General features: G+C 39.1%; 1 protein-coding gene across 1 annotated transcript; it reads right to left on the bottom strand.

Annotated features, from left to right (window-relative positions):
- Positions 1-1,612: 1,612 nt before the first annotated feature.
- Positions 1,613-26,260, bottom strand: foxn2b (forkhead box N2b). Its single transcript, XM_079846295.1, has 6 exons — positions 25,799-26,260; positions 13,618-14,201; positions 10,924-11,048; positions 4,650-4,705; positions 4,259-4,327; positions 1,613-3,920 (listed from the first exon to the last, which is right to left on the bottom strand). Exons 1-6 carry the CDS (start codon positions 25,806-25,808, stop codon positions 3,559-3,561), a joined length of 1,206 nt encoding a protein of 401 aa, XP_079702421.1. The 5' UTR covers positions 25,809-26,260; the 3' UTR covers positions 1,613-3,558.
- Positions 26,261-27,279: the final 1,019 nt, after the last annotated feature.

The following is a 27,279-nucleotide window of genomic DNA, read 5'->3' as shown; positions in this document are numbered from 1 at the left end:
TGGGCAAAGACATTGGTTAAATAAAGTGAGATTAAATTCATATAGTACATTTGTATTATTTAAACTTAATTATCTGTCTGCATTTTACCGTTTTATTCAGGTTGTGGAATGCGGAATCTGTTTTTGTGCAAGTGAAATAAATGCATGTTCACATTTAGTCTAGACTCTAGAACTACAATAACAAATCACGTTTACACAGCGCCGTTGCACCTTACTCCCAATTTCTTTCAACATGGGGACAGGAGAGGTGCCTGTAAATGGGAGTGCCAAGTAGCAGAACCTGATTTCACCAAGTGCAACATGTCCCTGAATCAACATCTTTGTTGATCCTGAAACAACATTCCATTTAACCAATCAGATTTTAGGGACAAGTTTACAGTTTGTCAAGTTTAGGCTTACAACCAGGGTTTGGTGCTTCTACATCAATGTTATTCAATTTGTTATTACCCTCTAATTTTAGGGATCATTTATGAGTAGGCTTTGGTTTAGGGGTAGGGATGCGTAGGACTACATTTTCGGACAGGAATGTTGTTCCAGGATCAACAAAATGTTTTGACCCAAGAACACATCTAACTTGGCAAAATCAGGACATGCAAAAAGTAACTTATGCCGCGTTCCAAGCAACCCGTAATCCGTGTTTTTCCGACCTTCTACCCGCGAAAGTGCACTGGAACAGCAGTCAAACCCTTGACTTCCCACCCGTGAACTCGTACTAGATCGATGTACTCCCAGTTACGGACTCTGACGTCACATAGCCCGCGAAACAACAATGCCAGCCCCTGCAGATGCGGTGTAATAAGCAAGGAGTAAGCACCTTTGGGTGCTCATTCACAATCATTTGTTTACATCTAGCTACCACACGATTCCTTGGGCTCAGGCGGTTTGGCGTGACTTTGCCTGGAACGCTACAAAGTCGCGAGTCGTGGTTTGAAGTTGTAACTTACGGGCTCAAAACCCTGCCTGGTTGAAAAAGTAACTCGCATATTGTGTTGTAAAATTAAAAACGTGTTACTTTACTAGTTACTTGAAAAAAGTAATAGGATTACCCAATTCGCGTTACTCCCAACACTGGTTCCATTTACCGCCGAAGAGGGATGTCATAGCTGGGAATGACATCTCATTATCGTCCGTTAGAGGCTTTTAAACTCATCATCGACTTTTGCATATTTATTGTCAATTTTACCACCTAGTGGCAGGCGTCATTGCCCTCTGCTTCTTCACCATGGTAAAATTACATTATTATTGCATTAATATATCCACACCAAAAAAAATTTTTTTTACTGCCAGTCTGAAAGAAAGAAGGTTTCCTGAGGCTAATAAACGTAAATAATTATTTAACCATTTTAAATAATTATTTACAACATAATTATTCACAGCAGAAATGTTTAAAGAATACAATTGGTAATTCTCTCTTTGTTTTACACTAATAACTACAATGCTCAAATATTTCAAACACATTCAAAGCTTGAATCGGATCTGAAAATTTCACATACATTATGAAGAGAACCACAAAGCACCCATACTTTTTCATTGGAAATTGATAACTTCTGGTCCGTCATTTGTCAAAGATAGTGAAGGCAGCTTAAGACTATTTGACTGATGATACAGTGAACAACAACAAACAACAAACTCTTTTATTCTTTAATACCATATATAATGCAACAATTGCATATCTTTGGCAAAAATAAACTTTATAAACCTTTTATCAACAGAGGTTAGCTTACAAAATCAAAAATCAGGTTCAGACTGCCACATACATGGCAGACGAACATGACAAAATTGATGGGGAAGTGGCAACTTAGTTAGTGGACCATTTCTTAATAATAATAACAATAATAATAATTAATAGGCAGCTGTTTTCAGAATTGGCCTCAAATTCTAAAACTACTGCTCGGTCCCCCTCCCTGCATTAATACTTGCATTCTGTAATAGCACTATGTACAGCTGGGAGGGGAGGAATTGGCAGCCATGGTTAAAGTGACAGGGAAAGAGCTTCACAAGGATAGGCAGTTTTATAATCAACTCAAACAAGAAGTTCTGGTTTGCCAGTGTAAGGGGGCAAGTGGCAGTTATAGTTCACAATTTCACATGCTTGGGTATATAAAATTCTAATGTAGCCTCAAACAAACACATAAAAACCCAATCATAAACAAACAATCTAAAGGTCCAGGACCACAGGGTACACACAGCCAGGCAAGTTTTGTGAGCAGCAACTTTGGCGATCTCAAAGGGGACAAAAAAACAAACAAAAAACAGCTGGGAGTCCAGAGAGTTCTTGGTAGCACGGTGCTCACTTCACATCCGGTTGGCTCTCCCATCCCCTTTAGCTCATTAAATACAATGTCCACTCTCCCTAGCTTCAGTTACTGTGATCCTTTCTCCCATGATCAGCACCATTTACGAATGTCTTAGTCTCAGCTGCAGGCATGTTTATTGTGCAGTTCACATTGTTTTTGGTTTCCTCTCAAGCCCTGGGAACTCTCTGGAGGTCTCAAAAGCAGCAGTGGATAGGAGGCGGTCCCCATAGCACCCCCTACTGGAGGCTTCGTCACACATTTTGAACCAAGAAAAAGATGATAAAGGCCTGATTCAGGGAGAGGTGACGCTCTCGGCAAAAAAAGTCAAGGGGAAGGAAGAGGGGAGAGTGGTTCAAATGTTATAGTAGAGGTAAAGAGGTTCTTGTTTTGATTGGCCGCTATTTAGTACACTCCAAAAGCAGGCAGTATGCGCATGGGCAACGATTTAATCAAGCCAGTGAGTGCACATGGAATAGCACAACACCTGATTATACAGATCGCTAGCGTCTGAGAAACACTGAGGCTGATGTGCATGCAACAAAAAGCTGTTTCTTTCGAGCTGTTCTCCAGTCATAGTGGTCAGGATGGGGATGCAAAACTGATCCAATTCAGGATGCACGGAGGAGTCACATGGTTTTGACATCATAACTGCGGCAGCAAAAGGCTCCCAGGGGCATGCCGTCCACCACACGATATATAAACCAGCAGTACAAAAATAAAATAACTACAGGTATTTAGGTCAACTAATTATTGCATTTCTTCTTTGTATCATGTTTATATTATGATCCAAAATCAATGGCACTTTCAAATATCTTTTTTCTTTTTTTAAGCTTTTTTTTCCCACTAAGAAGCGTGAGAGGTCTTGGGAGCTTGAAAAATCCATGCATTCATTTTCCGTATAAATAAGTTTGTGTTGATTTAGAGGTGGAAGCATGCAAATCTTGTAAGTTTGAAGCTTTTTGACAGTCTTTCTCTCTCTCTCTTTTTTTTAATGATTAACATCTTCAAACCCTCTTAGTTATGAACTTACTGATGTGGGCTGTTCATTCAAATCGGATTCTTTTCTGTACATGAAACATGTCAGTATGGCTTTTCTCTCCTGTGTTTGTATTGCCATGTTTGATGAGTGGACCGGGACGTTATCCCAGTTAAAAAGACCAAAGGAAAGAAAACACCCCAACAACTACAAACAAGAAGGAAGATACACCAAACCAGAAGAGAGAGGTTGGGCAGGCCACAGGATAGAGTTTGAGAATTGGGTTCATTTTCTACTGAGTTTCCTGCTCTTGCGTCTCGAGGCGACTAAACTGGTGCGAATACCGGCCAGGTGTAGAAGCGAGCCGGCCGCCTCCTTGAGCTCCTCATCCACGTCAGACCGAGAATCTCTCCTGTTCCTCTTCCCTAAAAGCTGGCCCTGCAGTGAGCTGTGTGGCCATCGATCCCGGCCTTCTCTCTCCTGATCATGGTGCAAACCCAGGCTGAAGTTGACCGGCTGTGAAAGAGGCATCTGGCCAGGGCAGGGCGGGACAGGGGTGCTGCTATAGTTATGATCCTGCTTTGGATCCCGACTCACAACCACCAAATCCCTTCGGGAGAGATCTATGGGTCCTTCCTGGTCTGGGTCTGAGAAAGCATGCGGAGTGATAGCTGATTACGCAGTATTATGAATTAATTTTGAAACATTTTAATTATAACCAGTTGTGCTGCAGTTTCAGGATTATTTAATAAATAGAAAGTTCAAAAAGACCAGCGTTTCTTTGAAATTGGATTGTTCTTAAGCTAATTTTTGATCGGATGATCCTTGTTTGAAGCCAATAACAGAACAGCCAATATGAACAGTTAATATGCATGTCTTGATTCAAATAAACCAGATGTAAAACATGAATAAAAAGAAGCAGAGAACAAAAAAAGGACAATGAAAAAAAAATGAGGTGTTGGTGTATGTGATGGTGGTCTCTTACACGAGTCAATGTTCTGCTCAGAGGCAGACTTTAACAGCATCATGGCAGTGGCAGCATCAAAATCACATTCTGTAAAGAGAAAGAAATGTTTGATGCACACAAATATTGACTATGTGACGTGTATGTGTGTGTGTTTAAATGAATGAGTCACTTCCACCCAGGAGCGAAACAGTCTCTTTCTAATTTCAAAGTACCAGTGCCTTGGTTGTCAAGGTTACCAAATACAGGAAAGAGATGGCATCTATGTGCACGGTGTAGACTTCAAGTACAGGGTGAGCGGAACAAAAGAGCTGAGATGAGTGATAGGCTTCAATGTGTGATGATATGTCAGATAATGGTGTGTAAAATGTGATCATGGATCATCTGAACAGACTTGATGAAGTGTACTAACCTTTTAGGGCACAGCCCTGCTCTGATGTGAAAAGGTGATGAGGAGGAGACGAGGCACTGCAGAGTAAAGAGAGAGAAAGAGTGAGAAGATTAAAACACACCTGTTGGATATTCTCTAGCCCTTTATAGTAATACAATACAACCGTAGTTATATATATATATATTATATATATATTAGTGGTGGGCCGTTATCGGCATTAACGTGAGACTCTTATCGGGCGCTAAAAAAAATATCGCCGTTAATCTATTCTCAAAGTTGGGTTGGGAGCAAGCTACGATCACCTTGATATTTTAGTGCGGATGTATACCTAGCCGAATTGCATTGTAGTAGTGGGCGAGAGAACGAGTCTTCGAACCTGTGTGTATGCCTACTAGTGTTGTCAAAAATATTGATATTTCGCTATGTATCGATACTGAAATACCTGAAACGATACGATACTCATTTTCTACAGTATCGATATATCAGCTGCGCTCTCCTCTCCTACCGACAGCTAGTTGACACGCACTCGCCTCCTCTCATTCAGTCCAGTTAATCCTCTGAACATTGCGAACGGGTGTTCTGTTGGAGTTTTCCTCATGACAGCGTGTTGGTATTGGTGTGACCGGTCTGAATTTTGCGCGGGGTTGCACATACCGTTAATTCTACTAATTCCCGCAGATTTCGGGCTCGCATCTGAAGCGCACACACACACATACCGTAATAAAGCCGCCTCTGACATACAAGTGCAAAAATGAGCACCTTTTTCCAGCTTATTAATGGTCAAATACACTCAAAAATTTCTCAATGCCCATCTTGGTGAGTTTTAAGGTAAACACAGTCGTAACCAGCTCAGAGGAACAGTGTTTGGGATCCATGTGTGCGTCAGGTCTTAAAGGGACAGAAGTTATTTATTATTCACACTTCAAAAAGACAAACGATCACTTACGAGCACACATATTCTGAATGCCTTCGGCAGAATTCAAATGAGCCATTTTAATCTAGATTAATTCCAAGATTACAGTGAGATTAATCTAGATTAAAAAAAAAATCTATGCCCACCACTAATATATATATTATAACATTATAAATGTTAACATTATAAGTGGGATGTAACAATTCACTCTTTATTGATGTATGTGTAAAAATCCTGAAGATCCAACTGTATCTATCTTGAAACTAATTTTATCTCATGAATCGTTTGTGTTATTTTTTGTGTTATTTAAAGGTAATGTGTGCCTATAGGTGGGTCCACAATGTGCATACACTCTGCTTATAGACCCGTTTTACAGACTTGTGATGACGTGTTGTAATGGTCAATTTCGTAAATCCTGCAACGTTTTTTGTATTTTCATTAAAAAAAAATGACAATAAAAAAAAGTACATTTATAACATTAATACTTTGCATTTTATTACTTTAGCATCAAATTACAAAAAACAAGTTACCGCTGCTGTGAGGTTGTTTCTAATGGGAGTGATGGTAAAAATGTACATATTTCTCTCTTTAGACTGCCGTTATCAATCTCACTCTATTTTTTCCCTCTTTTTGAAAGTTGTGAAATCACTATTGTGGCGTTTTTCTTTTGCTATTTGAGCAAATGGGCACACAAAAAAAAATATTTAATGTATTCTCTCATTCACAGCTATAATATTTAAAGGTGAACTATGTAGGATTTTTGCAGTAAAATATCCAGAAACCACTAGGCCAGTGTTATATATTTTGTTCAGTTGAGTACTTAGAATATCCCAAATGTTTCCAACTATTTGTAAATCGTGAGAAATTGATATTTTAACCGAGGAACCGGGACGTGTGGGCTATGCGTGTGAGGGAGTCGCCTGTCGATTGCGTCATATCTGCGTCACCCTCGGTTTCCGGTTTTATTCAGTGAAACACTTTACTCTCACGGCAGTGAGAATGTGTCATAGCAGCCGCCGAGCGAACGTCATAACTTCCTTTTCAACACACTCAGATATATCTAATACGATAAACAGAGTTGCGTTACCTCACTCATGACTGGAAAAGAGGAAGTGGCGCCGGCCACCGTGTCATAATAAAAGTCCCGCCGGCGACGATGCCATAATAACAGTCCCGCTCTTCAATCGCTCCTGCGGCCTTGCTCAGCTCCACAACACTCTGTCCTGCTCTGCTTCAGACTACAGTAATGTTAATAATCGCATCCATGAACATGATTTCTGCCCGAGTCCTATCCTGACTGTTTTCCACCGGCTGTGAGGAGAAGACCACATGTCCCAAGATTCTGCGCTCAAACGTGGCGTCATCAAACTACGCCTTTGTTTTGAACAGGCGACCTCTAGTGGACGGAAAAGTTACATAGTGTAGCTTTAACCCAACTATGACGACTTCCCCTCTGAGAAACCCGGAAATGTGCAGCAGCCCTAGCCTAGAAATCTAGACGCACCCTAGCGGCAGACAATTTATTTTGCCGCGAGTGTAGTCTAGCAACTCTCGGTAGAGCTGAGAGCTGGAAAAAACAAACTCTGGTCAGGCCAATCACAGCGTGTGTAGAGTCGGTGGGCGGGCTTAACATAATGACGGCACGTCCCGGCAGAGTTGCGGAGGTTCTGCGTGCTACTCGTAAACACAGAAGCTGGCGAACAGCGGTCTTTAGAATCGGCTTTGGCCGCGACTCTGGTAGACTTAAGGAGTTAAGCTTTTATTTGAGAAAAGAACTGCACTGAAGTTATTCTGAAGAAAAGAAGATATGTTCGAAGTTTTGCCATCTATCTAGTCTATCAACCAACGTTAGCTCGGCTTCACCTTCTTCTTCGCTCTGGTTGGTTGTGGCGCTCATGGCGCTATCCAATTGCATGCACAGGGAATTTGAAAGACAACCGTTTATCCCGCCCCTCGGATTGAGCCCTGTCAATGGTGAGTTTCCAGACCCAACATCTTGATGTGGGTCTGGCTTGTCAGACTACAGCAGCCTACAAATATTTTTAAATATTAAAAATAAAAGGATTTCCTCTATTGAGAAGAGTTTAGTCATTCCGCTCACAAATTCCACCATGTAAATATAGCGAATCCGCCATGGTGCAAGCGCAACTGGCTTTTAAAGGGAATGGGAGATGAGACTCTGATTAGGTTATTGCACGTTACACCCAAAACACACCCATGATGACTAATTAAGAGACTAGGTACAACCCTTTTGGACCATGCGCCTGGTCTGTTTTTTCCGTCGTTAAACTAGTAAAAGTGGATTCGGACATGCCATAAGTGCACCTGCGCCATGCACTAAAGACAATGTGCTCAGATTGTTAAAATAGGGCCCACAATTATTATTTAAAGGGTTAGTTCACCCAAAAATGAAAATTCTGTCATTAATTACTTACCCTCATGTCGTTTGACACCTGTAAGACCTCAGTTCATCTTCAGAACACAAATGAAGATATTTTAGTAGAAATCTGATGGCTCTGAAAGGCCTCCATTGGCACAATGCACGGTACACTCTAGAGCAAGGCTCTGAACCGATTCAAGGAACGAAAACGAAAACCGGAAACGAACGAAATTTTAAGAGGAACGAAAACGGAATCAAAATCAATTTTAATCGTTCTGAAAAGAAACGTTAATTTGAAATGACCATTAACCGGTTAATAACGTTATTTTATCGTTCTCTTTAATATTTTAATTTGGCAGTGACCAATCATGAATAGAGTAGCTACAGCATGTGACGTAGACGTATCAAGCGTGAGTGAAATGCCCGCGCACCAGTCATCTATGAATCTACCGGTAACGCAAGTCAGAGTAGAGCGCGCATTTTCATGCCTCAAGTACATTTCTTTCCCCGCTGAGGTCTGCAATGAATATGCAGGTATTGGAGGACATTCTTTTCGTTTGTTTAAATAAGCAGTACGGACTTTAGGCTCAAATAGTCTGATTTAGGCTAGTTTGCGGATTTCGTTTAAGCCTATCCAAGAAGGTTACTAGCATCTATCAAATATTTTTCCTATAGTCTTTCAGATTGCCAATACAGGACAGGTCAATGTTTTCTATATAGACGGTTGATGCTTCGTATTAAATGGTATGTTATATTGCATTAAATGATCAAGCTTCATTAGCTGACTGAATTTGATTATGTGATGCAAGGACGTATTGCGCAGTGTTTGCTTTGAAATTACCAGTTGACGGTGCATTAAAAGAGCAATGGTTATCCAGTTTATTTATTCTTTATTCATGCAATTTTTAAAACAAGTCGAGTTGAAAAAAAAGTTATGTACAAAGAATGTTATCACTCTTCTGAAAAGAATTAGGCATATAGAGGGCCACTTTCCGCTCCATTAAAACAGGTCAATATTTGTCCCGCTGTTTATGCTTTGTAATTAATGCATGTATTTCTGTTGTGGTTTTAAAAATTTTATGAAATAAATATTCAAGTTTAATTATCATGCGTTATATTATTATTGAGTGCAAATAAGTCTATTTATACATATTTGTTTAAAGTATAGGCTAAATTAAAATAACGTTATTAACCGTTATTTTTTCAAATCAAACCGTTTTCGGAACAGTAATGTTTAATGAGGAACGCAAAAACGGAAAAGTTAAAATATGGATTCTGCTCGGAGTGAACCGATTGATATTTTTTTCCGGTTTAAGCCCTGCTCTAGAGACCCTCAAAAGGTACTAAAGACGTCGTTACAAAGTCCATCTCACTACAGTGGTTCTACAATACCTTTATGGAGTGACGAGAATAGTTTTTGTGCGCAAAAAAAACCCTAAATAACGACTTATATAGTGCTGACGATTTCAAAACACGGCATCATGAAGCTTCGAAGCGTTATGAATCAGTGAGTCGAATCATGATTCGGATCGTGTGTCAAACTGCCAAACTGCTGAAATTTGGCGATCCAAACTGCTGAATCGACTCACTGATTCATAACGCTTCGAAGCTTCATGATGCCGTGTTTTGAAATCGTCATCACTATATGTCGTTATTTAGGGGTTTTTTCGCGCACAAAAACTATTCTCGTCACTCCATAAAGTTATTGTAGAACTACTGTAGTGAGATGGACTTTGTAACGACGTCTTTAGTACCTTTTAAGGGTCTTGAGAGTGTACCGTGCATTGTGACAATGGAGGCCTTTCAGAGCCATCAGATTTCAACTAAAATATCATTTGAGTTCCGAAGATGAACGGAGGTCTTACGGGTGTCGAACGAACTGAGGGTAAGTAATTAATGACAGAATTTTCATTTTTGGGTGAACTAACCCTTTAAGTATAGAGAATTTGAACCAGGGCTGCACGATTAATCGAAATTAAACTGCACGCGATTTGTCAAGGCTGCAATTATTTAATGCGCAGCTCATCATGCTGCTCCATCTGAAAGCAAGAGGGCGCTCTTGTGCAGAAACTCCAAATATGAAGTACAATGGTGCACGTCTTTCCAGGAAATCCCAACGATCATCATACTTTAGGTGATCTGAATAAACAGAAGTAGGCCTGGGTGTGTATATGTGCGCTTAAATGAAAGAAGCGCAAAAATATATAGAAAGTGATTCAACGGACTTGGAACTATCTGTCTGTTAAACGATTTTATTGCGCACCTTTCAACCAATCAGACTCGAGTATTCAGACAGACTATGGCATAAATTACTTAGTTATTGTTACATTAAAATGTTAAGGAGTTATGTTATACTTTTACTTAAGATTTCCAGGGAAAACACTACCAACTTGTACCAAGGCTACTTTTTTACTTTGCTTACATTTGATTGCAATCACCAATAAAATATTGTTCCATATATTTTTTTCTATGTCGTCATAAATATCATTATCGCAAATATTCTTGAAATATCGTGATATAATTCAAGAATTTAGCCCACCCCTAGTCTGAAGTACTTTATTTTTCTTACCCAAGATACAAGTTATTTAAAAATGCATTTTAAAATAGTTGTTTATCAATTTGAGTATCAAATCTGCAAAAAAGCCAGAATCAAATACCAGTGAATCATGATTTGAACCGCTATATTATAAATACAACTCAAATGAACAACATTTCAAATCACCAATACATTTTATACTAATAAGCTGTGGTGTTTTTTGGTAAAAACCTCAATTTTGGTCAACATCAAAGATGATGGCCTACACTGAACATGAGCGGAGCATCATGACAGATCAAAACTAAATCACTTTTATTATATTCAAAAAAAGCTGTCTACACTGCAAGTGCTTGTTTGTGACAGTTAGCGGAGTAGACTTCTGAAATTTTAGTAAGGACTATACAAGCATTGTTGATAAATATCTTAATTATATCCATTTGTTGTATAATCAGACCAGTGTTGATACCTAGGAGGGGAGGCAGGAGGAGTGCAGAAGGCATGTGCATTTGGGAAGTGCTGCTTCTTCAGGGCTTGCATCAGCATGGGCCGGAACTCGGGGTGAACGCACCACAGAGAGCCTTTCCCATTGGTCTAGAAGGAACAGAGAGGGGAGGAGTCAAAAGCGCAAGAATGATTTCAGCATGGTGGTGTGAGGAGAATGCTCAGGTTAAATGACAACAGGACCATCTGTCTGTCTGATCCTACACTATACATTCATGAACACATCATGAATGCATAAAATGATCATTTTGAATCATCATGGAACTATAATGACCATATGGGAAGGATGTGGAACGGTGGCTTCTGCTGTGTTTGCATGGGGGTTTTTGTGTGTGTTTGAATAAAGGACTCATCACCCTTTGTCTGAGGTGTGGTCCTGCAGGGGGAATATGACCTTGACTCACTTCACTAGCCGTGTTCATAAACAGGAAAGAGGAAACATTACCATGGCAACAGACACCAGGCTGAGACATATGAAACCCACAGATTCACACACAATGTCACACGTTAATGAAACATACTGTCCTCGCCGTTCCATAAATCATTTTGCCATCAACGGTTCACATAGAAGAAATGAAAACATCTGCCTCACTTCATTTAACTGGCTGCGTTCCTTTCCTGCTTTGAACACATTGGTTTTCAAAAAGCCCTAAACCAAAATCCCTCTTGACAAGCCTGTTAGCACACTGCAGTCAGCCCTGCACTACTTTATACACTGACCCAGTTAGTTAGACGTCTGAGTGAGTTCTCTGCAACAGTCTTGAGAAAAAGACGTTATTCTAATTTACTACAAGGCTCTCGGGAATACTTGATTGTGATTGGTCAAATCGCAGCATTCTGAGGTCAATGTTTTTGAGTGTTGTCAATGGCAACCATTCTTACTCTGCTAGTCTCTTATAGCATACTGCATCATGCATATTAAAAATAATGTCAAGCCTCATTCATATTTTAAGTAGGGCTGTCGATTTAACATGTTCTTTTAATTAATTAGTTAAGTTATGGAAAAATAACATGCTTAAAATGATTAACGCACATTAACATTGACATTAACGCACCTGCCCTGCCCAGCCCTACATGAAGCAGGGCAACAGTTCACTGTGTGATGGAGCCTGTAGAATGCAGTTAGAATGCCCTTACAATTCAAGATATTGGGGCAGAACGAGTTTGTCACACGAGTTATGAGCGCAAAGTACCATGAGAGCGATTAGAGAGCAGACGGCTCCATATGCTTTCAAATCGCTCTTGCGATACTTTGAGGTGATAAACCGATTGGCCTGCAGCGCAGCTTCAAGTCGAACACACCAGGTGTTTCGTTTCTGAATGAATTCACGTATTGAGCGAATCAATCGAGTGAACCAATTATTAAATGGCCTATTCATTAAGAGAGCCATTTACTAAATTCCTGAATGAATCAGTCATTTGAAAAATCGAATGAACATTTATTGCCTCTTACTGACATTTTTTGTTTGTTATTTAGAGTATCACTTCATTAAAAAAAATGTTTTCATATTTTGGGGATAGTTCTGTTTATTTACATTTTACTCTCATGGAGTTTCAAACCTGCATGACTTTCTTTCTTTTGCGTAACATAAAATAAGATATTTTGAAGAATGTTGGTAACCAAAGTACCAATTCAGATGTAGCTTTTGAGAAAAAAAGGCCCTTGTAGCCTACAAGTTTATGTGTAATAAATTCTATGTTGAATCAATATAAATTTTTTATTTCTAAAGCTACTTTTTGTAATGTCAATTTAATGCTTTCCGCCTTCCGTATTCAACTTATGAAAAAAGCGTAACTGGCACGACAATGACATCAGGTGTAGCGTAAGCGTTTTGAACTACAAGAGGAGTTACACTTTCTTCTTAAGTTGAATACGGAGGGTGAGCGGCCGAAACCTAGATATATTTTACTTTATAAAGCTTTAAATATGGATATTCACTTCAGAAGGCTTTTACTAACCCCCCAGAGCCATGTGGATTACTTTTATAATGGATGGATGCACTTTTTTGGCCTTCAAATTTTGGGCTGCCATTTACTACCATTATAAAGCTTGGAAGAGCCAGGGATAATTATGGGATAATTTTCATTTTTGGGTGAATAGGATGAAAGGATGATAATCAATACATTTATCATGTTAAAAAGTATACTATTTTGTCTAAATTTAAAATCACTCAAACTAAATTTCAAACCATCATTTCAAATGGTACCTATATTTTTTTAAAGTAACAATATTTTTAGATTTTCCATTTTGATTTACAATTTTGTAATTTTGTTATGAGCTTTTGTCGTTTTAGACAAAATCACATAAAATTACTATATATTTCTATTTAGCTTTATATTTTTTTGCTTTAATTTATTTATTTCAGTTTTTAAGTTTTATTCAATTTAGTACATCAACTTAAACATTTTATTTCAGTTAGTTATCATGATAACATACTTTCATTAATTTTATATATACTATATATATATATATAATAATTTTTTTTGTTTCATTTAAAATGTATATAAAAATCCAATAAAAGATTATGCAGTTAAAAATATTGTGCATCCCTACTTCAATACTTCAACAAGATACAAGACATGATGTTAATGACTGGCTGACTGTGCATTACCCCTTACATACACAACATGGGAATGTTCATCTTTCTTGCGTTCTTACCTTTCCTATGCTTCGCTCTACTTTACGGAAGCACTTGTTGAGTGACAGGTTGTGGCGCACTGAGTTCTTCCAGCCAGTAGGGGCACTGGAGAAATATGGAAAATGCTTGAGGATCCAACCGTAGATGTCCTTCACTGGGAGAGATTTGCTGGGCGACTGCTCGATAGCCATGTATATCAGTAAGGAGAAAGAGAAGGGAGGCTTTGACTTGTAAGGATCTCTCTCATTTCCCGCAGAGACAGAGGAGGCAGACGAGGCGGTGTTGCTGTGTGGCGATCCACCGCTGCCCTCGATGTCAAACAGTGGGCTGTTGATGGGTTGTGCCTCGGGTCCACCGAGTGAGAAGTTCTGCAGCAAGTTCTCATGAAGCCAGTTCAGGTTGGTTAGCTCATCATCTTCAGACTCGCCTGCTACTACATTCAATGCTCCAGTACGAACAATCTGGTCCAGACTGGTAGCCATGGGACTGGAAGCACTCTCTGCTTCAGGGAGAGTTCCAGCTCCACACACGCCCTGCGCTCCAGGAGATTCGGCTTTCTTATCAGGAGACATCCCGATTATCGGACCCATCAAACCAGGAGGGTCTGTGGAAGTGAAGGGCATTGGAGAGAACAGAAAGAGGGTACTGATTACTACAACAGTCAATGAAAAATACATTTGGGCTTATTTATTTACCAAAACAATTTTCATTTAGCTGAAAATAGAGCTTCAGTGATTACATTCGGGTAATTGACTCTTCAGCAATGCCTCTCAATATTTCATTAGAACTCTTTTGCTACTCTTTTCACCCGTTGGGCAATAATTGCTCATTTTTTGGTTTTAATGTTTACCTGTTGCTGACATAGTCAAAAGGCTTCTTTCGAGAAGTACTAACTCTTTGTATTAATGATTTCTGTTCTCTAAAACGATTTTGGCAACAAAAGAAAAAAAAAATTGGGTTATCGAATTTTGGTGCAAGATTATGACCACAATTGATTAATGTACTAGCAAAACGGAAGTCAATTCGGGTACATTTGGGGTAAAATGTTAACATTCATCATTTCAAAATGTGAAAAGATCTAGATATATTGGGATTTTTTCACTTTCTTGTATCGCTAAAACATTGCCATCTCTGTGCCTGCACCATTTCTCTAGAGGGAATTAAGAGGCCCTTTAGGAGACAGTTAAGGGCCTCTTAGGTGTCTACTCAAGTGCCTGAGAGGACCATGACCCTCATCTTCAAGACGATACCACACCAGAACAAGTACAAGTAAGTAGAGTGTGTACTCTAGGGTTCTTAGACAGCCACTGAAGATGCACAGGTCTGTCATCAGCGCCATATAATAAGACAGACAAGACGGGAGAGGATAAGTGATATTCAGTTCCCAGCCAGTGGCCGGCGTGGTGGCCCCACAAAGCCTCAAGACACACATACAGGAGAACAACTCACAGAGACCAATCAGAAATCTACCTGCAACAGACTAAGCGAATGGCTTTAATGGACATCCATGGAAAGCACAGATTATTTATAAATAAATCATCAGCTCAAGTAAAAGAGGGCTGAGTGCCTGGGAGAGTGAATGTTTCTCTGCCCACTATTATACCCACTGCCATGGAAACCATACAGCACATCAATAAATAAATAATCACATAAAGTGCTGCTCTGAATCATTCTCTCTCCCACTCTGGAGAATAGAGTGGAGGGCACAGGGAGGGGGTTCCACTTCCTCTTTGAGACCGTTCAAAACACCCCAGACACAAATAAACATCTTCCTCTTCACATGTGTACTGTAATAAAAGATGGTAAAAAAAATAGAGATTACACTATATTTTAAGGTGTCTTTGCAATTATACATTTAAGTAGTGAGTTATGTTAAGTAACTTCATGTACTTACTTTAGGGTTAGGGATCATGTGATTATGCATAATTCATAGTTATTACTTTAGTAACTATGTAACAATGACACTGTAAAATAAAGTGTTAATAGCTTTTACACAAAGTTAAATAGACAGTTCATCCCAAAATGTCAATTATGTCATCATTCCAAACCTGTATGACTTTCTTTTATCAGTGAAATACAAAAAGAGATGCTTTGAAGTATGTGCAACGTTGCTTTTTTCCCATACAATGAAAGTGGATGGAAACCAGGGACTTTCCAACTCCAAAAAGGAAAAAAAAAGCACCATTAAAGAAATCCTTATGATAGCTGATATAAATTTCAAGTGTTCCAATGCTATATGATAGCTTTCTGTGAGGAACAGACAGACAATTAAGCCATTATTCACTGAAAAAAACTTTACATTTGTGGTCACCATTTACTTTTACCGTGTTCCATTGAAGAAATAAAGTCATACGTGTTTTCAAACACAGGGAGGTGAATAAATTACTTTTAAAATTTTGGGGTAAACTATGCTTTTAGGGAGCTTTCTTGATTTAATTTAGCTGCAATTAAAACAGTGCTGCGCTTCCAGGTTGTCAGAACGGCTGGCGGCTCATTATTGGCCAACACAGTTCATGTTATGCAGGAGCCAATACTGAGCCGGTGTTCTGACGTAGAACAAGGAAGCGCTGCACCGTGTTTACTAGGTGAACAGCATCAGAGACTGACGAGGAAGAAAATAAAAAGTTGAATAAAAGGCGTTATTTTTTATTTTATTTTTCACACAAAAAGTATTATTGTACCTTCAAAAATACACTGTAGTTACATGGACTATTTTAACGATGTTTACTACCTTTCTGGGCCTTGAAAGTGGTAATAACATTGCAGTCTATAGGTCTCTCGGATATCATCAAAAATATCTTAATTTGTGTTTCAAAGATGAACGAAGGTCTCACAGGTTTCAAACGACATGAGGGTGAGTAATTAATTACAGAAATTTAATTTTGGTGTGAACTAACTCCTTAATATACGATAATCACAGAAAAAACAAGTTGGAATCAAACAATCCATCACCCATGTCCATATCATTATGCTCCTGTAGTGCATCCACATGCCGTTTTGTTTTCCAGTACCATTCTCTTTGGGTGTCTTTCTTCATGGGCAATCAAGGGCAGGGACGGCCGCAGTACGTCCTTCATAACACATTTAGTACTGTCTGCTTCCCATCCTGCCCCAGGAGGAGACCTGATCCCTGCACTCATGGCGGAACTCATTAGCAAGACAAATCTAACTCCCTCCAACAAGCTCACATCAGCCCATTACCAAACACTCCATCCACACTTACAGACAATGCTAATGGAGACACTCTACCAGTTAACTACATCAAACAGAAATACGCCCAAACAAACCCACTATGAGTAAACTTTGGTCAATGGGATGGGCAGCTTGGAAATGCAACTAATTACCCTTTTAATTCATAGGCTCTCTGGGAAAGCTATGACATTTATTTAATGTCACTGATAGTTATCCATAATAGTTATGTACACTCTAAAAAATCTTGGGTTATTTTTTTCTACCCAAATCCTGGGTTGAGCCTTTTGTGTCTTTTTTGGGGTTCTTTTTTCAGTTTTCAGGTAGTTTTTGTGTTACCCAGATCCTGGATCAGACATATCAACCTAGGGGTTGAGATATTTATTGCAGACCTATTCAGGAGAGAGCAGTTCTCAGCTCCATCAAATTGATGCATGTCTTCTGTAAAATACAGGTTTGTGTACATTTTATTTTATCTTTAAATTCATAATTGTTCTGTTCATCCTTTACTTTTATGCAAAGCAACATACAGGGATGCGAGTTACCTACACGAGTGTCACGTCTGTCTTTTATGCCTTGCATAAAATGTTATGATTTTTTCAAAAAGATACAGAATATAAATACTTAGGATGTTCTATGTCCTCAGAGCTGCTCACTGTTTGTTTATGGACAGGTTATGGAGCCAGTCACACCATATTTTGGCTACGAATGAAATGCAGGGCGGCGGCCTCAAGTTTGAAGTTCTCCCGCTAAACAAGATACAATCTATGGCACGAGATCCAGCGCCGTTACGGTGGATAACAGACTGGTCAATTACGCTTAAATTATTTCTAAAGGTTTAATTTCTAATATTTGTTAAATGAGCTTAAAATAATAAAACGATATACAATATGCTATACTGTAAAATATGATTGAAAATAAAGGAATTATCATACAAACCAGTTATTGTAGAGTATTTTTTTTTAAGTATTGAGGATTCAAGTTAATCTGTAAACAATAATTCATGTATTCATATTTTTTTTAAGCTAGTAATGTAGTACAAACGAATAAACCTATTATGCTAGGTTAAATACAACCCAATTTCTTGGGTAAAATTAACCCAACATGTGTTCTGTCCTATATTTACCCAGCACTTGTTTTTTTAGAGTGTATTGTTAAAGTCACAATAAAACAGAAGTAAAGACAGACATTTTCTTCCATATTGTGACATAAATCGGAGTGGTTTTTTAGGGTGTGTTCACACTTCGTTTCGCTTTGGTCCAGACCAAAAAAGATACAAATTTGTCCTGGTCCGCTTAGTGTTCAGATTGCCGTTTTTAACACCAAACCTAGAGGCATAGGGATACATTCACAACCTGATTGGTCGGCTTTTATTACGTATTGCCTATGTTCAGACTGAACATCCAAAACAATGCTGTATGCTGCTGGGATAATGCGCTTGGTGTATGTGCGTAGCCTACATAGGATGGTATTCGGTCACACACACATACTGCCAGGAGACGCGGTTCTGATGCCTGTACCCAACTGTGATGGGCAAACTCACGACTTTAACAAGAAAAAAACAGGTATGCATGAGCATTCTGTCCTTTTAGGGTCTCCTCTTCCTGTTTTTGGTTCGTTTACATGATTTGGTCCGTGTTGCTTTCATATTTCATTTGAAATAGGGCTGCCACTAACGACTATTTTTATAGCGATTAATCTATCGACTAATTTATCACAATCATTTTCAACAATTTCACTTAAAAACATTTAATTTAACTTGCAACTTTGGCATTCAGTAGTGTACTATAAAAAAGTATAAATGTAAACAAGCCCTTGACAAAAAGTAAAACTAAAAGAGTAAAAATGTAAAAAGGTACAAATTTGTAAACCAACATAACAAAAAAAAATTTACAATAAAAAAGACAGGGTGAATTGATATGAGCAATATAGAGATTCTTTCTAAAATGGCATATAACTTCTGCATTTTTTGTGCTGCACGCATGAATGATTGTGAGGCTTCTTGAGGAGAGATGCTAATATTTTTCTAAGTGGTCACACACAGTTGCACCACGCAGATTATAAAACAGGTGAATAAATTCCATAAACATGCACTCAAAAGGAGGCACTCAAGCCATATCATGGTGATGTGTGCATAAAAAGCAACCACCTAAAAATAACATTAACAAATAACTTTAAAGACCCTAAGAAGTACACTCTAAAGCACACTGAGGACACTTAAGCAAATGCATAGCAATGCCTTAACCACTAAAGCATTGTGGCAGAAACTTTTGCCAGTACTACTTATTTTTTCCTCAAAAAAAAAAAAAAAAGTGTGAAATTATCTAATGGATTTTACAAAGGACAACCTGTTTTTCCTTTTTCATCCCCACTAACTAACTACCATCAGTTTGAAATAGGATTTATTGAGTATTGAACTGCTGATGTTTGCAGAACGTTTGCAGTACTGGGAAGAGCATGTGCATCTGTAATAAAACAGTTGGAGATGGAGATCAAGGGGTCTTCTACACGTTTAAGCATGCTTAAACAGCCCGTTTCAATTGGAGGTCTCTGCCTTGATTCCTGTTGCGGTTGGTATTGGTCTGTCAAGTATCAGTCCTTACTCAAGGGCTCACAGCGCATCTCTGTCGCTGTGTGAGAGCTGATCTAAAAGCCCAGCAGGAAGGTCACCTGATTTGAAAACTGCTGGAGATTAACTACTTTTTTATTTTTCTGTATAATCCAGAATTCAGGTATTGTCCTTGATGTCGAGGAGACATCTGACAGAGACTCATGGATTTACTTCCAGTCACAATAAGCTCTAAGAAACTAAAACAAATCATACAGTACAAAGACCCTGTTGTTGTTAGTTAGTTCAGAGCTAGTTCTCTCCACAACTCTGAATCACGTTTTAAAGCTAAAAGCTTCTTAAACATTCATATGCTGCAAGGGTTCTGGAAGCTTGAAAGCCGTAATCCACAACTGTGAAGACAGACACCACATAATACAAGAGTTTGTTTCGAATCACCTTCCATTTTTAAAATTGAACATTTCAGAACTTTCATTTTTAATTAAACAATGTAATTAAAATGAATATAAACATGTAAATCTTATTTACATACAAATGAGTTCCTTCATTTCATAAATGCTTCCCATTTGTTAACTTCTCAACAACTTTACTTTATGGAAAACATCTTTTATACTTCATATTCCAAAACAAATTCACAATAATTCATCCGTAAAGCCTCTAATTCATCTCTAATAGATGCAGAGTTTATAAACAAGCCCATTTGGCATTAAATTGCCTGGGTATTTTTCCTTTCAACAATTTGGTGCTTTTATCACCAAATTTGGTTGCTAAATGGAAAGCACACAGTTTGAACTCTGACTCACTACGCACCAATCAATGACAGATTTTGCATAATATTCCTAAATATTACAAGAAAAACATTTTGTGAATTAATCTGTAAATTAACACTACAGCAATTAAATGTTAAGTTTACACACCATCTGCACTGCATGCAAGTGGTGCGGCACAACAAAATGTGATTGATATCAAGATATAAATATCGATATAAAATTTTATATATTTAGTTGTCGTCATTTTGCATCGCGCTAAATGCTCTCAGTGTACATGCATTTTACAAATGAATTTCTCTCTTTGATTGGACTTGCTCATGATAAGAAAATTCTGATTTGTCGCATCAATCCCTCACAGCGCAGATACAGAAAGCAACTGAATTCTTCCACCAAGAAATCTAGAAACTAATTCCACCCAAAAAAAATTTATTACAACTTTAATTTCTATTATATTTCTATTTTGCCGCAGCACACCAGCAAAAGTAATGATTATGAATGTCTCTGGAAAAAACTGAAATGAGACCGTCTGAACATTTCAATAATTCTGAGTTTTGGCGGCAAAGATGAAGTTGACGATGCTGATTCTCTGCGGATGCATCTATAGAGAGAAATGCACGTTAAGTTAAACATGTCATACAATAAGCGCTGTGAAAATTGTATCGTGCACAAACACTTGGATATGTGCCTATTAATAGCGCATATTTATCTAGGTTACCATTAATGTTAGAGTCAGTGGCCAAGTAAAGTGGCTAACATTAACCATGTTTCAAAAGATAAGCCATGTTTGATGTCAATAAATGAAAGGCGAAGGACAAAGGCACTGTTTACACCTGGTATTAAGATGCGTTTTGTTCAAATGGATCACAAGTAGACGAGGCAAACACAAACCCGTTTACACCTGCAGTTTCTCTTTAGTCCACTTTCAACCTGATTTCTTCAGGGGAGGGTTTATGGGTGGGTAAATGTATGTTGTTGTTTTTTAGATCTTTCGATCTAATGGACAAAATAAACTTGCGCAATTTACATATGAAGAGTTCAGATGCAAAAGCCTCTAAAAGCCACTTCGGTCAAAAATGAAATAACGATACTGAGTGAATGCTCTCCGCATATAGTATACGCTCATAAAATACTTTCACTTCAAACCCACTAAATCCCAGCCTCAGCCCATTCAGAAGTACCAGTACTTAGGTAGAAACCTATACATAGAAGCCTGACAAAAATACTAATTTTAAAGAAAAACGTCTGACGTTCGACCTAGGAGTAGGCGATATGACCAAAGGTTATGATATCAACATTTTTCATACCTTTGAAAAACCAATACTAACCTAAAAAAACCCAAGCTTACTGAAGACAAATAAACTGAAGAAAGAGCTACTACAACAGAACAAAGACACAAATGAAATAGACCTAACTGATAAAACTTCAAGCTCTAGAAATAAGAAACACTACATCAAATGTAAAAAAACATAAAAACACTGCATCTTCTTTACTGTGTAAATTAAATGAACACAGTTTAAAATAAATTTTTTGAAACCGCAATGCTTAAAAACGCATACAAGCGATAAGCTTTCGTGAGAGAGACGATAGTCTCAAAATTGCTACCGGTTGACAAATTTCTACCGGTAAATCTTGTCTAATTGTATATCGCCCACCCCTAATTCGACCACATGAGCGTCTAAGAAAACAATCCTGTCGAATGCAGTTTTGACTACCTCTGGAAGTGGTCAAAAGTGGACAAGCTCAAAACGTTTTAGACCTTGTTTACACCATAGACTGTAAAAAAATATGGACTTAGTGTCTGTGGCGTCACCAATAGGATTCTGAAGAGCAGTTTTGAAGCGTAAAGTAGGGTCGAGCTGGCCGTTGCCATCTTGGCAGCGCATCATCGCGCGTCACTCCCGGATAATAGAAAATGGGCAAAGAGGCCGTGGGTGGGACGTGGGTGGAGCTGAAGTGACGCGATGACTAACAGACAGCAAATAAATGGCTATCCACCTGTCACTCAAAGTGGCCCCGCCCTTAATTATGCAGGACTTTAATGCTTTATATAATGTAAACGAATGAGTTATAAAACAATTCACCCCCCTCACAGTTGTCATGAAGGGCAAAATTAGCCGTATAGACCAAAACCACAATTTGTACCAGGCTGTAAACATGTTTTTTTTCTGCTGTAAAGTTGGGCATTTTAACATGGGGCTCAGTGAGATTCTGCTCCCTTCTGGAGCCTGTCCCTAGCGGCCAATCGATGAATTGCAGTTTAAGTCACTTCCGTATTGGCTTCAAGAAAAAGTGCGGGAGGTTGCCGCTTTGTTTACACCTGCATTTAGCGTCGTCCACTTGTGATTCGATCGACCAAAACGCATGTTAATAGCAGGTGTAAACAGGGCCATAATTACCACATGGACCAGCCATGTCAACGATCTGTCTGTCATACTGAGTAAATTCCTCTGGCAAAGTAAAAAAAAAAAAAACTCAAAGTGGCATTTGGTCTAATTAAACTAATTAAAATTTGGTCGCCTCTTCTTGTCAGCTAACGTTTAGTCGACTATTGAGGGGCAGCCTTGGAAGAAATTAACCAAAAGAAGGCGGAGCCTCAGAGCACACCTACCTATTACAGAACTGCAATAGACCAATGGTAGTTTGAAGGTGTTTACCACCCGAAGTGAACTTTCATTCCTTTAAATGCTTGGCGTGCTCAGTTGGGGACACTAAATTTTTCAACTAAACATCGAAATACATCTAAATAATAAACTAAATTAACCATTTAAACTAAATTACTGATCAAATTATTGATCTAAAGCCCACACTGTCACTGTATGATACTTGAAATTTTTCCAGAATGGCTATACAGCTGAATAAAATTATGCTGCATTATTTTCCTGTTTAACACTGTAAAGCTGCTTTGAAACAATCTACATTGTTAAAAGCGCTATATAAATAAAGTTGACTTGACTTGACTTAAATGATGTTACACAAGTATCGCATTTCGCTTAAAAGTATATCTTATGATATCAGCAGGGTTTCCATTTCTTAGAGCATTACATGGTGCTGGCATACAGACATTCATACATGCAAGCCTCCACACTATCTTCACAGCGTGCTGTCTGGACTTCGTCCCGTGTCATTGTCACACCCTACCGTCTCAATTAAACACACCCTGTTTATTCACACAGGAGTGACCAACACAATGGTGGCCATTATGATCACAATGACACAGGCTATGGTACTGGGGGGCAAGCTCTTCTCATCAAGGCACTGCCTGACATTAGCATCACTGTCAATGGATAGAGGGGCCCTAACTGCCTGCCGGCTGCTCTACGGACTTAAATCCTTCAGAAAGGAGACGAAGAACTAAATGAGGAGTGTGACAGACCAAGTCTAAGAACACAAGGTTGAGTTGGGGGTTGGGTGGGCGTGAGGTGTGACACGGTCCAGGCAAATGCAGGGGGGGGGGGGAGCGCACATTTGCAACTGAAATCCAGAGCAGTCGCCTATATTTGATTACCACGCCCCGGTGTCACCATGTAGCCATGGCAACCACAGCGTTATAGCCTCCTGGGGATGTGAGTTGCTCCTTCTGGTCTAACGTTGAGGGCATCGAGGAACAAAAAGAGGCTAACAGCAGATGAGAAATATGTGCAGCTGGAGGTATAATGAGAGGATGGAAGGAGGAGGGGTCAGCAAACAAAGGCATTGTCGTTACAGGCCGCATAAAAGCTTGGACATAAGTTTGATTTGCTTTTCAATTGAGTTTGGAAAAGCTGAGGAGTTTTACAAAAAAAAAAGAAAAGGGAAAAAAGTACAAAGCATGTTCAATAGGAAAGCAACTAGATGTTCGTTTCCATGTTTTGCCACTCAACCAGGAAGGTTTCCTAAACGTAAATATGTGGTTTCACTTGCAAGACAATGCTGGTCGTTGTTTTGTTTTTTTCACACCCCTCTTGCAGTGAAAATGAAGAATATAGTAATGCAAGCGTTTCTGACTATTGATTAAACTGTTGTTGGTTGCTCAACTCATCAAAATTAAGTTGTTTAATTTTGTTTCGACTGCAAAGTTCAAGCAGGATTGCAAGTCTGATATATGATATATATATAAAAACACGTTTTATTCTTTTCTTTATAAAGACATCCAAACCTGGTTGAACCGTAAAGCCAAAACAGTGATTTAAACTGGTACACTCTGCATTTTTGGGACGGCAACTGCATACAGCCAAGAGCCAGATCTTATCTATCATTGTGAGAGTCATAATGAGACTAATTAATTTCCCGTTTAGTGCCAGGAGAGAAGCAATAAGCAAGGGATCATTTGCTGTGTCCTACAAAAGCCCTCCAGAGAAAACAGCACCGCACAGACACTATTGCCATTCTCTACATTAGCGCAGGATTCGGTACTAATGAAGTCTCTTTAGGCAATTGTGCCCTTTCTGATACAGCTAGCCATGCATCTGAATTCTGTACACTGTGGATACAGCTAATGTGGTCATACTGCAAATAAAAGCGAATACATGACAACCCTGTTAACAACACAGACACCCTTTTCACTGCCTACGCAACATGACCTGAATGAGTCTACAGTCTAAAGTGCAAAAGTAGACAGCAGAACTAAATAATGTGCTCATGTGACACGCAGCTAGAGTTGTGTACTCGTCTCCAGCTCTTCCCCAAGCACAGCTATGCGTTCCCTCTGACCACGTGTCAATGTCACTCAGGCGTTATCTACCGCCGGAAATAATGAGTGCACGTCCGCGTCAGAACATCCCATTTCATCAACAAGTCACGAGCAAAACTATCAGCCCTTTGCTTTCGATCTCAACGAAAGCTTATGTACAACCAAACACATGTAATAAGCAAAACAAAACAAAACAAAACAAGAGAAAATAACAGCCCCCACCCTCACATCTCGTGTTACATAGTTGCCCTAGATTCTCCCTAAACGTTCCTCGCCACAAACTGAGTATTTACTTGTAACCTTCAAACTGTAACCTTTAGCATTACTCGGTTGTTACAGGCGACAACCAGGCGCGTTCGATGAGCGTTCTATTCGAATGTTGTCTGATTCGAGCGTTCAAATTTAAAAGGCACTTTCGCGACAGTTGACGTTTGAATTGAAATTATGTTTAAAAATATTTTCGTGCTTTCTGAAACTTCCGCACATAATGTCACAAGAATGCTGGCCAGTCTTCTTTAGAATGAGGATCTTCGGTTAGCGTCAAGCTAATGCGTGGCTTTAAAGCAGAGCTTCGCGAAGAGCTTCTGAATATCCAGCCACACAAATCAGCGAAGTCCTGGGATATACTTACTGTTTCAACATTTCATTCAGGAAAAGTATACGAATGTGACTCGTATGTGATTGGTTTAATGTCTCGTGTCAACTCGACGGAAAACGCATGCATTTCACTCAACTAAGTTAGCTAGCAAGATCACATGGTCTAAAATGTTTATAAATCGATTCTGACGAGTGTGTATTTCAATACGAAAGATGAACGAATAAATAATGAATTCGTTCAACAACAAAAAAACAACGTAAACACCGAATTTAGGGGGGGTCAATGGATTGTTATTGGCTAGATTTTTTTTCCATGAGACACGTTTCAGACTTGTCATCTGATTGGCATATATGATTTCCCTTCAAATAAACAGCATTATAAATCACACGGAAAAGCGTTTACTTACATTCGTGCATTCTACTGTCGCGTCCGACGACAAAAGCTGCCGTGCTTTCATGCAGTAGCCTTTCGCTCGCGCTGTGTCAAAAGATCAGCAGCTGCTTCCTCCATCCACGCAGCGCGGAGATCACGCCGCACGGCAACGCTTCCGTACCCCCCCTGCCGTCGCCAAGGCAACAGGGCCACTTCAGCCAATCACACCCCCTCCTCTCCGATATCCCCCTGACAACTGCCGCATCGCAGTAGCACTTTTTTAGCAAACCTAAGCAATTGCGTTCAGCATGCGCTCCGCGTTGCACCACGTTATTCATTCGTTCTTGAGAGCTTTTGTGACGGAACGCTCGGTGTTATTACAAACGCTATTGCTAACCAGCCATACATTTTGACGTCATATTCCCATTGAGAATATGCTTCATATTCAAAGGCTTTACTGATTTAGACGGCGTTTGACCACCGACCAGCTTACGTTGGAAAAGAGGTCAGATGCTGTTGCGTCATTTCGCGGGGGAGACCTGGAGGCTCTTCGTCCAATCACAGGCCATTTCACGATGTGAAGTAGAGGTACTTTAACAAAACTTACCAGGCAAACTTATATAAGTACTGTGCTCCAGAAAAATTAAACTCATGGGAAAGACAGGAGTATGACCATAAGAGTTGTATTGCACTTTTTTTCTCCCCTCTCTGGTAAATATTGAACCCTTTCTGGCTGAAATTATGTTAGAGAGACAAAAATTCTTCAGCCACAAACAGTCAACCACAGCAGTTTTAATACCAAGAGTAAAGATAGGAAAGAGTAAATAGACTATCTCTTTAATTCCAAACAGGTTAATTGTAAGCTAAAATGCAGGTCAACCGGCCTGCATTATCTTATTAAACAATTAGAAAGAAGTAAAAGCGAGTTAACTGTAGCCTCAATATAGGAGCTGTAACCCCCATGCATGTTGTTGTCCAGTCACATGATTGATTTAGGGCTTTGAGGTGGACCGAAGAAGGGGTCTGTCTTCAGCAGAGGACAGTGAGGACAAAGTTGAGAGGAGATACAACATACAGACTTCATTCTTAAAGGTCCTCACACACACTCACAAACAACATGAATCTCACAGGTTAATTAAGAATCATTTTGCTATAAAACATGACCAAGACAATTTCACTTTAAAGTATGTATTTCTTTATTTTAACATTATTACTATAGGAGCCACTTGGCTATTAAATGCAGACATGGATTGAAAACATAAGTTTTCTAATGTAATGATCAAATGTTAATGTGGTTGCATATGAAAATGTGTCGCCAACAATTAAACAATTAAGGCTTTTAAGGACAGCGTTTTGTGCATCCAATTGCAATAAATGTGCAGTTGTGCAATTTTGCCACGTTAATCCCAGATAAGGATACAACTAAGCATTCAAGATTGGGGGCAGACAAATGAAAAGGAAATTGAAAACCCATGGTTAGGGTTATGATCCCAAATCAAATCTGATTTCTCTCTA

Source organism: Gobio gobio, assembly GCF_949357685.1.
Source record: "Gobio gobio genome assembly, chromosome: 20".
Classification (NCBI taxonomy): domain Eukaryota; kingdom Metazoa; phylum Chordata; class Actinopteri; order Cypriniformes; family Gobionidae; genus Gobio; species Gobio gobio.
The sequence above is the reverse complement of the archived record's forward strand: the minus strand, read 5'-3'. Positions and strand labels throughout refer to the sequence as shown.

Coding starts and splice junctions, on each gene's coding strand:
- foxn2b (XM_079846295.1), bottom strand. Junction 11,049..13,617: donor TAGAGCGAAGCATAGGAAAG/GTAAGAACGCAA, acceptor TGTTCCTTCTAG/ACCAATGGGAAAGGCTCTCT. Junction 3,921..4,258: donor TGAGCAGAACATTGACTCGT/GTAAGAGACCAC, acceptor ATGCTTTCTCAG/ACCCAGACCAGGAAGGACCC.